This window comes from Daphnia pulex, chromosome 9 (assembly GCF_021134715.1).
Source record: "Daphnia pulex isolate KAP4 chromosome 9, ASM2113471v1".
NCBI lineage: Eukaryota > Metazoa > Arthropoda > Branchiopoda > Diplostraca > Daphniidae > Daphnia > Daphnia pulex.
The window spans coordinates 556,244-570,942 of NC_060025.1; the positions used below are offsets into that span (position 1 = coordinate 556,244).

Sequence of the window (14,699 nt, forward strand, 5' to 3'; positions counted from 1 at the left end):
ACACGTAATACACTGCATTCTAGCTAGTCTTGCATCATTAACATGTTTAGCAGGTCGCAGGGGTAAAAGTAATGAAAATCATCACCCAAGCAATGATCCTGAGATTGTTGTTGGCGAAAGGTATCAGCACAAGAAACACAAGAAAAGCTTGCTCATCTTGTTGTTACGATGACTGGCTCAGGTCTCCAACCTGCACAAAGGGAAAAGGTTACATAGTGCAATTAACATACTACCATGCATCGACATGAGGCTTGCATGATAAATGCTTTCACAAATTTGGAACAGGTTTTTCTTCTATTTGAGCCCCTATAATAATTTGTTTTTGTATTCTTTGTTATATTCTTATATATTCTATTCTTTAGATTTACCCGCCAAAACAGCAAGGAGAGCCACGACCGGCCACGGCCATGGCCACGAAACTTTTTCAAACGAGTTCACACCGAATTCAGTCAATTCACACGACGACCACATCTTTCTAAGTTTGATTGTTAAGTAGATTTTATTTTTCGTGCAGCCAAAAAGTTTTCGTTCCGTTTTCTTTGTAGCCTTCGTCGTGTCTTTTTCGAAACTTGTAACAAAATGAGAGCAGACGACACACTAATATTCTAATTAGCCATGCTTAAGAATCGATCGATACCAAATCGGTTTTTGATCACGTAGTAATAACGAATGCGGAATGGCTGTGTCGTCCGATTGCACAAGTAATTTGTATTACAACGGTTTCAATCAAAATATAAAGAGCGAAAGAGAGAGGAGAGAACAGCAGCACGAGAAAGACACACATCGTGGTCATATTACAAAATAAAAACAAAACATTAGCCATCAGCGAGGTGTTACGTCATATGAATTTATAGTCATGGCCACATTTCGAATGCATATTAGCGCGGTATTATATAATACACGTATGATGAAACACTGGAAAAAAATGTCTTTTTTAAATAACGTAGAATAAAAAGAGCAAGAGGGGGAGGAATCGTGAAATTCTATTAGAATAGGATTATCGGGCAATAACGTGTGAAAATATTCCGATGATGTTTTTTTTCACGCCATTCGTGCACAAGTATAAAAGGAACACGTCACAGCACACTGCCCTGTACAAATTAGAGCCTAGAAAACACCTGTACAAGACTGAGACGTCATCTACTATTACACAGTCTCTCTTTAATTTCTGGCCGATGATCGTGAGTCGGTTCGATCAAAACGCCAATCAATTTAATAGCAGCAGCATCCGTTCAGATTTGTTCCCGTGATTTTTTGAACTCAATCGCCACGTTCAGCAACTCACAGACAAACAAATCGGACTCGACGGATGTTTGACAGACAAACGGTGACCGAACGTAGGAATTTTGAAAAGAGGAGTATCAATCTAAAAATTGTATCAATCAGGATCCGTTCCCTCAATCAAACAGGTGGGCGATATAACAGCGTTCCGATAAAACAAAATGGGGTGGAGAGAGATCTCTAAATATTATAGACAGTTATTGGGAATTACACAACACGCACATTATTACATCATTTTCAAAACAAATTTTAGAAAATTGTTTTGGGGTATTCGTCGTTTGGAAACATTTTTTTGACCAAGTAGGCGATTTTTATGTTAAGTACCGGTAACGATTGATCTAGTTAAAAAATAAGAAAAACGAACTTTATAGAAATGTTGGTTCCTTATTTAAGTTTTTTTTTTTTGCGTGGTTATATTCCATTAATAGGAAGATGAATAATGATGGGCAATATATCCACTTGGTAACATATAAAACGTTAATGCTGCTGCGGCATAAAACATCGCCCGCTCCCGTCGTCTCTCTATAGGGGCCTCTTGACTAACAAAAACCAACCACTCAGGCACAACTTCTAATATTATAGGCCTAATTATATATTGCCGATACGCTATCAACATCCAGCCAATGAACTATTATGTCGTTTTCGCGCTGACGAAAAAAATTAAAAAGGAACGAATTCAAAGCGGGTCGAATCGAAATACCAAAAAGGGAGGGATAAACAAGCAACAATGACTCGATTGAATGAGGAAGAATGCGGTTATGTAGCTGATGAACGTCAAATTAGCAAAGATAAATTCAGGGAACTTATGATGAAGGACTCGGCGGCCGTTTCAACAATCTCGTTAGAGTTCATCCTTGGCAGCCAGGGGAGCTCGACCCGACCCGGTCGATGATATGGAAGCCGATGAAGGGAGCGAGATCATCGTGGCGATGGTGGGCCGATTGCTGGCCTGAAGGCTGGCCAGGTTGGACTCGGAGAGGAGACGAGTTTCCGTCATGGCGCTGGCGGCGCCGGATGCAACCGGCATGCCGTCCACACTCGAGTGAGAGCGCGCGTGACTTATCCCGTGACTGCTGGGACGTTGATTGAGTAGAGCTGTGCCCAGTTTGGGTTTCGGTGGCAGGACAGTTGGTTTAGGTCCGATTTTTCGGGCTGGATCGACAACGAACCGTCCCGCCGGCTTGTTATTGGTAGCTAAAACTGCGGATGGAGCAGCAGGATTCACCGCTGCTGGAACTGCTACTGCTTCAGTTGCCTTGGGCGTCGATAATACTGGCACCGCCAACGGCGGAGAGGAAGAACGCTGCTGGACTGGAGCGTTATTCAGCGGAGCTGCAACACTTGGCTGACTAGAATTCTCGCTGGAAGGGCTGTAGATTTCTTGACGGAGAACCAGCTGATAAGCTACTTCGAAGGCCTGGCCCAGCGTCAGGATCACTTCCGTCGCCAAATCCTGAAAGGAAATTCCAACACATGTCAAATGTAATTCAATCAAGACGACGTACGTAGTTGGTAGAGAATGTGATTCCAAGTTGCACTCACCATCGAATGGACCTGGAAGACGTGACAAAAGTGATCCTGCGTCGACTCCTGATCCTTGGTAATGTAGGCAAAGTGGGTGAGATCGTCGGCGTCCTGGCAGGCCCAGTTGATGTTGCGGATCTCGTGCTTGCAGATGGTCTCCTGTCGAGCGGAAGAGAGACGGACGGAAGGGGGGAAAATCAAATCGGCGGAACGAAAACCGTCGTCGTGTTTGGAATCAAACGGGCAATGGCGCGCGCGGCATATCGCCCGTCGACGCGTGTGCCGTGGGAAAACCAGCACCGGCCCAGCTTATATGTACCAAGTGCCGCCCACTTTTCTTACTAAGACACAGCCGGACGAGAGAGAGGCTCTATTATAAATGTAGTACCTGATTGAACGGATCGAGAAACTGGACGCCGCTCAGAGAAATGGCCAAGACGATGCTGGTCGTCCGCTTTCCCGCCTCTTCCGCTTTCTTCTTCTTGAGTTTCTGGATGGATCGTTTGGTCGATTCCGTTCCGCGGACGTGCCTCACCAACGTCGAGCCCAAATACTGAGCACCCCCCGCAAATGAAATGAGTGAAAATCCTGTTTTAATTAAGAAATTTGACCACCCACCTGGGCCTCGTAACAGACGCCTGGACGCAGGAGATTTTGGGGTTTGTGTCGCCACTGGGTGGCCACCGTCTTGGCGATGCCGATGACCAACTCGGTGGGGTTACGGATGGCCAACTCGCTCAGAAGAAGTTCCACCGGATGGGAATGATTTCTGGCCACCGACGAAGGTGGTTGAGGAGCCGGTCGTGACTTTCTCCTGCCCAGTGTGCTGCTGCTGCTGTTGTTCTTGTTGCAAGTTTCATTGACGCCAGCACAAGACGCCAGCGGTTCGCCCATCGTTTCAATCATTTTCTGACTGATTTCGTCCTCTAGCCGGGCCAGATTGGACGACTAAAAATTGTTGAATCCATTAGAATCATCTAATCATCCGGCTGATAACCTTAGGCTATGATAACACTTACGATGAGTTTCAGATCGGAAGACATGGATGTTAAATCATCTGGGTTGTTGATTTTGACCGGATGAGGGATATTGGCTCCGTTGGCGAGTTTGGACGGGCGCTGCTGTTGTTGTTGTTGGAGTGACACTCCGCCGCCCAGGGAGACGAGCATGCGTCGGAGATGGCCGACCAACTTGATCTCGACGACGGTCGTCAGCTCGACCTCCCAGATGCGGGCGACGCGCTCCATGTCGTCGTAGCGGTTCTTGTGGAATTGCTCGCCGTAGTGATTCAAGCGCAGCAGGTGCAGCCATTCGTCGACCGTCTCCGGCCGGGCCAGCACTGAATTCATCTTGTGCAACGGCGTCTTGAGCAGCATCGACGCCTTGACCAGCTGCCTCCGGTGCTCAGAGTCCAGCACTCCAATCTCCATCAGGCTGGAATCATCCACAATGCCGTCGCCCTTTTGTTTTTTAAATTCAAATTCAATTGAATTGAAATTTCCCAAAAGATTTAAAAAGGTAAAAAAACTAACCAGGAAATCGACGTCATCGAAACCGTTGGCAATAAACAGGCCGAGATAATGTTGAAATCCGAGCGACAGGAGCCAATCTGCGACGCTGTCGTGACCGTGATTTCCGATGGGCGGCACTTCGATGACGTCCTGGTTCTTGACTTCCGTTGGCGCTCCACCCATGGCATCTGACACGGCGGGGCAACACAAATGAAAACAAATGAGTTTTGATGCAAAATAAGACGGGAAAGTTGGAGCAGCCCTAGCTAATTGTCTAGTCTACGCACACAATCAAACTAAAATTGCCAATTTTCGATGGAGCACTCACACCGAGGTGCTATTCGCCTCTTTGGTGAACAATCGTATGTCAGGATGTCTTGCATTGGCGAGAGACCCAACCACTTTGCTGGACTTGGTTGACTTGCCAAAAAAAAAAAGCTGGAAAAAACAAATAACAATCGTCGTGAAAGCGGACCGGGCGCGCGGTCTAATTTTCTCCCCCAAAAAACTTTCGACTCCCGGTGATTCGTTCGTTTTCTCTTCAGGGGTTCGAGATGACAATCCAGCGCGAATAAAAATGTGTTTAACTATTATTTTTACCTAACAGGAGAGATATGGTGTACACACTAGCGTATTTAGAGCCCATTGCTTTGGCACTGAAGGGGAAAAAAAGAGAGAAGCTACCGGCATTGCTGGTGCTGCCGTAGTGCTGGCCGTGAGGCAACGGAGCGTGAGCTGCGGTCGATTATCCATTCTGGCCCTTTTTTTTTAATTTTATTATTATTATCGTACAGGTTTCCTAGACTCTATCCACTGCTGGTTAATGTCCGCCACGCCATTTAGACACACGACGCTCACACACGACACACAGGAAACGGCCAGCTGCTTCCATTACGGACACACTCGGTGGAGGAAATTTTCAAAAAAAGACAACGTCGACGGCCAAACGCCAAAGTCGATCTGCCACACCACGTCTGCTGTACATATTTTTGACAGACGGATTAGATCCCATCACCTCTCCCTATCACCAGTGACATAATGGGCCCGAAGGGCGAAATGTTCTGCGACTTGAAAGGTCTTCTTCCCGTCAAACAAAAAGGAAACCCAACAAACGAGATTTCTCTTGTCCAGGATATTCAACTCGATCCTGATTAATGCGGCTTGCATTCAAATTTAAATGGAATTATTTAACAGGAAGTATAAATGCTCGGCTTTCACTTCCTTAAAGAGTACGGCACAAAACGAGTGGAGCGAGTCTTGTGTGAAACTTTTTCACTTTTTTTCCTTTTACAGAAAAAACAACACGAATTAAAACGGGCTCGTTAGCAGCGGCTTTTGCGTTTCAAGAAAGTAGAGGTTATTATGTATGACCATAATTTCTAACAAAAGTCCCCCCGTATAGAAAGTTTCGTGTTACGCAACGCGGCCACCACTTTTTCCCGTGAATAAAATAAACAAGTAGGGACTGTTAAAGTTCGATTTCGTGCAATGGAAATGATGGAAACTATCAGCCAATCTCAAATATTGAATTACTCACCGAGTCGATTTTGAAATTCGCGCTGGACGGCGCCCAGCAGATGGGAGTCGTCGCATCCGCCGTCACCGCCCATCGTCCCGTCTTCGGCCGGATCCAATCCGCTGTTGCAAGAGTTGAGTATCTCCAGAATTTTCGACCATTCTTCAGCCTCGTCGAACGGACTCAACACCGACAAGCTGGTCCGATTCCCACCGCTCGGCCTGCAACAACAACACAGCAGACTGTTGTACGGTACCATGAAATCAAAAACAAATCGAATGTAAATGTAACAACTTACCCGTTGGTGACGGGGTCGTTGTGGCGATCGACCGATGATGACGGAGAAAAGGAAGCGTGGCCACGAGTTGGCAACGAAGTGGGCCGATCCATGGAAGACTTTGTACCGGGCACCGATCCTCGCAACAGTCCTGTATTGTCGATCGGTTGGGTTTTTTGTTTTTGGTGACTTATTCGAAACAATTTCAACAACAAACAACAACGTCAACGACACACACAATCGAGGAATTTCCCCGCGGAATCGGCAAAATTCCAATGTCGTTCGTAGCTTTTCGTTTGAGAAATTTGGGTTTTCAACCGCAGTCGAGTCAAGCTGCATGATACTGAAAAACCGACACTGCACGCACACAGGACTTTTTGTACAACCGAGATAAGATACGCTGGATATTGTGCGCCTGATATCATTTCAAATGCGTCTCAAGTGATTGCTATAGCCCTCATTTTGTTTGGGTTAAGGTTATTTTCCGATTCCGTTTTGAACTTTGCGCTATCTCAAATTCCTGGGTGCGTCGACATTATTACACGGCAGGGAAACAAGCTCAGTCATACAACCCAGCGACACGCTTTGTAATCAAAGAACAGAAGGAAAATAGGGAATAAGGAATTTGATGAAAAGGACGAAGAGATTGCGTTTGAAAAATGTGTACAATCAGTGTCGAAAGTCTACCAAGCTCGACCACACTAGACGTGGCCGCCGCAAAAAAAAAAATTTAAAATGAGGTGGGTGGAAAGACCGGGAAATTGGCTCGGTCTAACCGCTAGCGGTGATGCACTTGAAAACAAAATGAAACGAAAATAAAATAATAATTGTTGGTTAAAACCTGCGAAGGAACTGCTGGTGTGCAGTTTCTCACGAGATTGTGGAGATGAGGTTGTGAGAGATCCGTGTAGGAAAACCAATCGACTAGAACTGAGACGGCCGGGAGAAAGTTAGCAAACAGTGCATACACTACGTATATACATGCCCAAGTCGTGAGTCACATCCAAGTATCAGCGACTTGACGGCCATATACAGGAGCTGATTGAACAGCCATTCTCCGATTCTATAGACGCCACTTCCTTTTCATCCGCTCGTTCTTTTATTTCCCCTTTTCGAATTTCATCACCGCTCACACAAACAAACAGAAAAGCTTCACTCGGGTCACCTTTCCAACGCTTATGGAAATCATCCATAAGGGCCAGCGCACACAAACAGCAATAGCCCGGCTCGATGCCAAAACACACGCAAACCGACAAAACCGGCTAGATCTTGAAAAATTTGTGTTGATACAAAATTCGGGTCACGATGCCAACGAATATTAGTAATTGGATTGCAATGCTGGTTCTCGCATTTCTTTTTCTCTCTCGACGGCAGCGCGTTGTAAAATTAACTTTTTTCCTCCTTGGCCCGTATCCAAACCCGGGACAAAACGAAATGATAGCGCACCGTGGCATGTGTCCCCATTTCCACCACATGATTCAAGTGAAAGCGGCGGCTGTTCGTCACTTTTGATTCTTATCGACTTGATTCTCTTTCATTCGATTGTTTGAGATGTAAGATGGGAAAAACAAGCCGACCTTGACGTCACGCTGAGAAAGATACACAGTATACAAATGCGTATTTAGTACCAACCACCGTGAGGAATTCAGAGGGAAACCCCAAAACGAATGCCGGTTTGGGAATAGAAAATGGGAAAGATAGGGGAATAGCCATGCACAAAAGAAAAAAAGATATTCTATCATTTGCTAGAGGGGTATAAGAGGAAGCCAGGATAATAAATCAACCCAAACAACTCAAATTGGATTGGGAAGAATATAAAAATTGGTATAATTAGGACATCAAAAATTAATGACTAATAAAAAGGGGCATGTCAATTGCAAAAAAAAAAATCCAGCTCCAAGCAGAAATCATTAATATGATGACGGATTGCAGTTTTATTATAAACCAAAAAAAAGGGTTGGAAAATTACACGAAGTAATGCACAAAGCAGAATATTATTTAAAAAAGGAGGTAAAAAAAAAAACAAAAATTTCTGATTATAATAAAAAAAAATCTGGTAGAAATATTTTGCGGCAATCAAATTAAAACATCCAACAAGACAACGAATAATCGCATTTTTTAAATTTGTTTCAATCGCGAATCCGGCATGATTAGTATAGAAATGTAAATGGAACAAACAAAACGAAATTATCTCCCCAAAAAAAAAAAAAACATTGAAAAAGTTTACATCAAAATAATAGGATAAGAAGGGGATGGTGGTGGTGGTGGTCGATTATAATAACTACGTTTTCTTTTAAATCTTAATTAAGAGCTATACCAGAACTTTGAGCTTACCTTCGTACGGTTGATCACTACTGACGACCTCCTCCATGTTGTCGACCGACAAACTCTTATCGGACATGGAGAGGGAGACGGACACGGAGCCGCCGTTGCTGCTACTCCCGCCCGTGTCGCATCCATTGGAGAAGGCCAGGAAGAGTTCTTCTTCCGTTTCGGTCTCCATGTCACGCGATTTGCGTTTGAATTCCTGAAAATGACGTAAAACGTTTGAATGTCTCGAATGTTGATTGAGGCTGCTAGAAAATGGACATCGTACCTCACTGAGTGGCCTTATCCTCAGATGGATGCTCTGCTCAGCTAAATGGGCCGGAGGAGGTGGATGGTCGGGCGTCGGAGGCAAATTCGGTAATCGACCGGGACTTTCGGGAGTGGTCGAAGTCGGTGAAGAAGAAATCGACGCGGCCGCAAATGATGAAGTGGTTCGATCCAGCGGATGAAAGCTCACGTTCTCGTAGGCTTTCGAACCGCCCAACTCGCGGGGGATGTCGTAAATCGAATCATCGTCCACACTGACGCTGGAGTGTTGCAATTCCACGTTCTCGTAGGACGTCGGCTGCTCCGCCCTACCAGCCATTTCGACATAAATGCCGGTGCTCTCGACCCGAAAGCGTGGCCCCGGGACGTCGCAACCTTCGGCCCGCGATCCCGTCCGCGCCAAGTACACCAATTCGTAACCGGACGAAGAGCCAGTGGGTGCTGGATTCCTTTTGGCTGGCACCTGGGTCGATTGTAATAAACTGGGGGTCTTGGTGTCAACGCTGTAACATAACGAATGGCGTGGCTTTTGACGGCCAGCGCAGCGCGGCAACGACTCGTAGTGAACCGACATGCCTTGGAGTTTCCTCGGTGGCTTTTGCGGTGGATTCGGCTGATTATCGAAAAACCAACAAAATCACAAAGTTAAAAACCACACAACTTTCATTCCAGCCCATCATTTCCTGTTAGATTATACAGCCTCGTCAATCAGAGAGACGGCCGCATTGTATATTTTTTCTCGTAGGAAACGATGCGGTTTGTCACCCCCCCCCCCCCCACCCAGTAATCAGACTGTCAAAACTTAAATCCTGATGGAAATCAAATGCGCGGTCGTGGAACTCACCGAAACTTTGGTGGCTGGTTGTGCGGTCATCGGTAAGTACTGGTCGGCGCTGTGACGCGTGTGACTAGATCGTTTGAAAGCGTTGCGGTCGTCGTCTGCCAGCACAGTTGATTGGTTATCGGAGAGGAAGTCGATGGATCGCTCGTCGTACGAGCGCGACAGGCAATCGTCGTTGCCGACGAAAGCCGAGTCGTCGTCGAGCAAGTCCGACTGCGACGAGCTCCGCTTTTCGCCGTCAGTTTCGTGGTTGCGCTGCTGCTGTTGCTGCTGCTGCTGGAGCCAAGGTAAGGAGCGCGGGGGAGGCGGAATTTCGTAAACGCTATTACTACATTCAGATCTCCTGGATAAAGAAAAAGGGCATTTTTGTTACAGGATTTTGCAAAAAGAGATGGGTGAGCTGTCATACTGTGAATGGCAAGACGAAGAAGACATTTTGGATCGGCGCCGGGGCAACGTAATGAAGGAATCGGCTCCGGTGGAAGCGCACGACGACACTGAGATTCGCGACTCGCGTTCGTAGTTCTCTCCTCGACCCGATGACGATATGGACACATTCTCGTAGGGCGATCCCGGTGAAAAGGACGTTGTCGGAAATCGAAACGGCATGCCATTTCCAGGAGAACAGCTGACCAAGTCGCCTTCGCTCAACTCGGTCGACAGGGCGCCATCTGCTCCGCCCAAAACCAAATTAGACAAAACTAGCCTCCAGCCAGCAAAAGATTGAGACTTACTTTGAATGAGATTCGTAATTTCCTGGACAACGACCGTCGGTAGATCCTGAACGATCCGCAGAGCGCTAAAACCTCGCGAATCCTTGAGCGACACGTCGATACCGGCGTCCAGCAATCGGCGCACCACGTCCACCTTGCCGCAGAGAGCTGCTTCGTGCAAGGCCGTTCCTGTTTGGGTCAACAGAGAGACGGGGAATCCGGCGGCTAGAAGGGCGTCCACTACGGCCCGATGGCCGTTGCGACTGGCAGCGTGAAGGGGAGATGTCTTGGCCCGAATTGAAATGGTACGAGCTTCTTCCAGTCTCGATTGATTCTTGTACATTTCAATCAATTCCGGATGTGATTGCAGCAAGAGTTCGACCGTCTCCAGCCGGCCGTATTGGGCCGCCAGATCAAGGGCCGTTTCGTCTCGGACATTTCGGATGCTGGGATCCGCTCCGTACTTGAGCAGTAGGTTAACGACGCCCGTGTGACCGTACTGGGCGCCGCAGTGTAGGGCCGTTTCATTGTCCTTGTTCTATACATCAAAGTCGGACAATGCGAGACATGAGTAAACGGAACCCAACCAAAGCACACGCACCCCTTTTGCTTCTGCAACTACTGAAGCTAAAGAATAACCACGCCTAGTCGATCGATAGAATCAATGAGGGCTGCCTGTGCTTCACTCTGGCGCCTTGGCGATCGATATTTTACCGCCACGCTCTTTGCTCTTTAAAGCTTGTCAAGATCATCCCATTAGCTCGAAATAAATGCTGCAATATCCTCTTATCTATCCTTTGAACTGTATAGCCTCAGCAAAAGTTTTATCTTGTCGCCCGTTCACACCCACTTCCTAACGACAATTAAAATAATCGTACCCTTTTATGATAATCAAAACCAAAATACAATTGATGCCCAGAGGTATGATCACTTACATAAAGTACGCCATGTTTACGTAAAAAGATAAGAGAAGAGATAAGCTGACCTTCAGGTTGATCTGGGTAACACGAACACCAGTAGTCAGTAGCAGGCGAACAATATCACTATGCCCAGCCCAAGCAGCTAGATGGAGTGGTGACGATCCTTTGCTGTCCACAATATTGGCTGAAGCTTCGTGTTCCAAAAGTAATACCACAATTTCCCTAATGGTAAAATTTTGTAATAAACAAATTTAAAAACATTTCCTGTGTTTTGCTTGTTTGGTATCTGTGATAAAATACTAACCGGTGACCATTGAGTGAGGCATGATGAAGTGCTGAATATCCCGATGAGTCTTGCACGTTTGAACCAGGCCCCCGTCTTAAACTAGGGAGAAGGAGAAAATGGAATTAGTATTGCTTAAAGTACTTGTTGATGCACAGCTTCAGTGAGACATGAGAAAGCTTTAGACCTATTAATAAATAACATTTATAAATTTGAACCTTGCAAGGGGCCCGCCCCTTTTAGCTTTGGAACTGAGCAATTTTTCAACTGCGATTACATTCCCGTTTCTTGCGGCTTCGAGAAATTCCTGGTCCTTTCCCATGGTCCACAAGCTGAAAACCAGCGAAAGATTACCGGTGAAAGCACCACAAATTGAGTAGAGCACTAAAAGGAAACGGAAACATCACAAAATTGATTGAGAAACGTCATCGTCCGCCATGACTCACGCAATGCGAGAGTCAGTTGTTTGTTGTTGGGGGTGTGTTGACAATGCGGAGTAGAAGACGAATACAGCCAACTGATAGAGAGACTAGTGGGAGCCAGAACAAGATGTCTTTCCTGCATCTGCTGCTTCTCATTTTCTCTTTAGAATTTTCCTCAGCCATAGAACGTGATACTTCGAATTTGGTTCCATCCATACAACCAAGTATAGAGGCTTCTTAAAATTTAAATTTAGAATTAGAATGAGGTTTAAACCATCCTGTCCCCGTTGGCATACGCGTCAAGCTTTACCGACCCCCATCAATTATTGTTTTTTTTGCTAGATGACATTGTGCTTCAATTTCGATCCAACGGCTCGGTGGACGAAAGGATCATTAATCTAGAGGCGAATTCCTATGTCAGGATCCGGTCGATCAATGTGCCAAAAAGTGTGGCTTTTGCTGTCGTCCAAGCCCACTCTCAGGTCCACAGGATCTCCATGTCTCAAGCGAGAAAATTTGATGTAGGAAACCATGTCAATGGCACATCAATTGGTATTTTAGTCGATACTAGCAGCAGCAACTCTGGCGTCATGGCCTACCTCATCAATACTCAGCCTGTCAACATCACCGTTTTGGCTTTCATCCTGTACTACGACCGCAGTGGTGAGTAATGCACCTTTATATTTTCATATGCATGAAACATGATGATGACTAATGATTTGTCAATGGTTAATAATCATCGACAGTCATAGAGCATGAGCATGTTAGTCATCCAGAGCCAGACATTCAATGTGGGTTTTCCTTGGAATTTCAGCTCCCATTCCTGGAGGATGTAACCTTGAATTTGAAATGCCCGTATCCCCTTGGTTAAGAGTATCCTACAACCAGAGCATGGTGAATGTTGATCACGAGCTGGCTGCTCTGCCACCCAATCAGGGGGATGTCTTCCCCTGTGAATCAGAATCACTGCTATACGAAGTCTACCATTACTACCTCGCCCAACGTGACTTTACCGAGGATTCCTTTTTCAATGCCATTCGTCTATTGAGAACAGTCAATGGTGCTAAGGAATTTGGTACAGAGGTGACTGATGAACGACAAGTTTTGGTTTTCTCAAATGTTTTTATGTTTTTTGTTATCCTCTCTCTCAGATTCGTTCATTTGGTTTCACGCCAACTACGCGTTCACGGTTCAGTTTATATCCGGGCTTGGGACAAGTTTTTGTCGTCACCGTGACGCACATGGGGGAAGCTAGTCGTTACGCTCCTGCCTCTGCATATATCCCGTCCGTCACCTACGGATGCGACCTGAGCGTAGAAGGCGATTGCCAGACGTTGAGTACTACGACATGATTAAATTTGCTTGTTTTTCTTCGTCTTATTCTAGCCATTTCTATTTATAGGCTCGACTTATGTTAAAGTACTATGTGCCTTTAGCCTCTTCTTGGGCCTGTTTATTGCGTTTGCTGGCCACCGTTACTTCCAGCTAGAAATGATCCTAGCGGGATTCATTGCCTTCTCAGCAGTTTCCTACATTATTTTGGTCAATCATTTCGATCCAAACGTCACAGGTATCGCCACTCAACACAAATTGACTGGAATTGTAAATGTTCAAGTGTCGTCTGGCGTATTTTAGGTTTGGCTGCTGGAACGTCGGTGATGGGTCTTCTCGGTGGACTTTTGTGGTGGTTCGTCTGGTGGTTCTGGGGCATTCCGGCTCTCTCTGTTCTGCCAGTGGTGTTTATGCTGGGCTTCTTGATGTCTTCCGTCCTCTTCTACCTGCCCATCAGCTTTGAATTTCTCACCAACGATTTCAATTTCTGGTCGGCCTTTTGCTGCTGCTGGCTGGTCTTGCCCGTCATTTTCGTGACTTTCACTCGTCTGGTAATTGGCCACTTTTGTTTCAAATCCGCCTACCGCCTTTAACAGTCCGTTTGGTTGGCATAGGGAAACATCGTGAGCTGCGCTGTGCTGGGCAGCTATGCCGTGATAGTGCCTATCGATCACTACATCGGCAGCAGCTTGAAGTACATTGTCATCAACGTCGTTCGACGCGCCACCGTCTTTGGATTTGGTCGCGCCGTTCTCGATCCGCCCTACCAGGATAACGGTAAGACCCACAACCCGACTTATTATCAATAGTTTGCATCTTATTTCATTTAAAAAATTGCCTCAGATTTGATCCTGACCCTGGCCTGGATCGGATTGATCATCAGCGGTGCTACTTTCCAGTACCTGCGTGAACGTCGACGGCCACCCTTTTCACCGCCTGCCGATATCTGGCGCCCGCTGAGATGGACCCGACTCAGAGGAACGTCCAATTCCAGAGCCGAGCAGACTCCCCTGATTGTGAGTCCCGACCCAGGCGTGGCTCATTACGGCACCGCATAAGTTCCCGACGCTGATTCTTTCCTCCCCCATAGTTCAGCAACCTGTCTACTTATTCCCCCTTTCCACCAGACCCTGTTGAAAGTCACTCAGTCGTCAAATGTCCTAAGAGTCTGTCTGCACATTTCTTCTTTCCCCCCTCTCGTTATGTTGTGTGGGAAATCGTTTTGCCGTGTGTAACGACGACGCTTCGATGCAAAATGTTGCCTTTTCTTCTATCCTCCCCCTATATTTCCAGGGGACCTTTTTTTCTCTACCTCAATCACGTGCATTGCAGTGGTAATTTGAATATTCTGTAGGCCTCACATAATATCTTCTAACTGAACAAATTGAATATAGAAGTTGATAAATAATATACTGATGTGTACATTCGACCGCAATTTCTTATATACTGTATTATATAATACACGGCCATTACAAAGTCGTTGG

General features: G+C 46.2%; 2 protein-coding genes across 2 annotated transcripts; one reads left to right on the forward strand and one right to left on the reverse strand.

Annotated features, from left to right (window-relative positions):
* Positions 1-688: 688 nt before the first annotated feature.
* On the reverse strand, positions 689-11,815 carry LOC124202009 (ankyrin repeat and SAM domain-containing protein 1A-like). Its single transcript, XM_046598279.1, has 16 exons — positions 11,680-11,815; positions 11,483-11,563; positions 11,244-11,400; positions 10,280-10,796; positions 9,955-10,216; positions 9,549-9,888; positions 8,706-9,317; positions 8,444-8,636; positions 6,131-6,260; positions 5,854-6,053; positions 4,338-4,504; positions 3,825-4,265; positions 3,424-3,753; positions 3,194-3,358; positions 2,824-2,964; positions 689-2,734 (listed from the first exon to the last, which is right to left on the reverse strand). The coding sequence occupies exons 1-16, from the start codon at positions 11,781-11,783 to the stop codon at positions 2,123-2,125; spliced, it is 4,452 nt and encodes a 1,483-aa protein (XP_046454235.1). The 5' UTR covers positions 11,784-11,815; the 3' UTR covers positions 689-2,122.
* Positions 11,816-11,950: 135 nt separating this feature from the next.
* LOC124202010 (transmembrane 7 superfamily member 3-like) lies at positions 11,951-14,694 on the forward strand. Its single transcript, XM_046598280.1, has 8 exons — positions 11,951-12,107; positions 12,226-12,546; positions 12,698-12,966; positions 13,035-13,221; positions 13,286-13,453; positions 13,519-13,766; positions 13,830-13,992; positions 14,059-14,694. Exons 1-8 carry the CDS (start codon positions 11,951-11,953, stop codon positions 14,271-14,273), a joined length of 1,728 nt encoding a protein of 575 aa, XP_046454236.1. The 3' UTR covers positions 14,274-14,694.
* Positions 14,695-14,699: the final 5 nt, after the last annotated feature.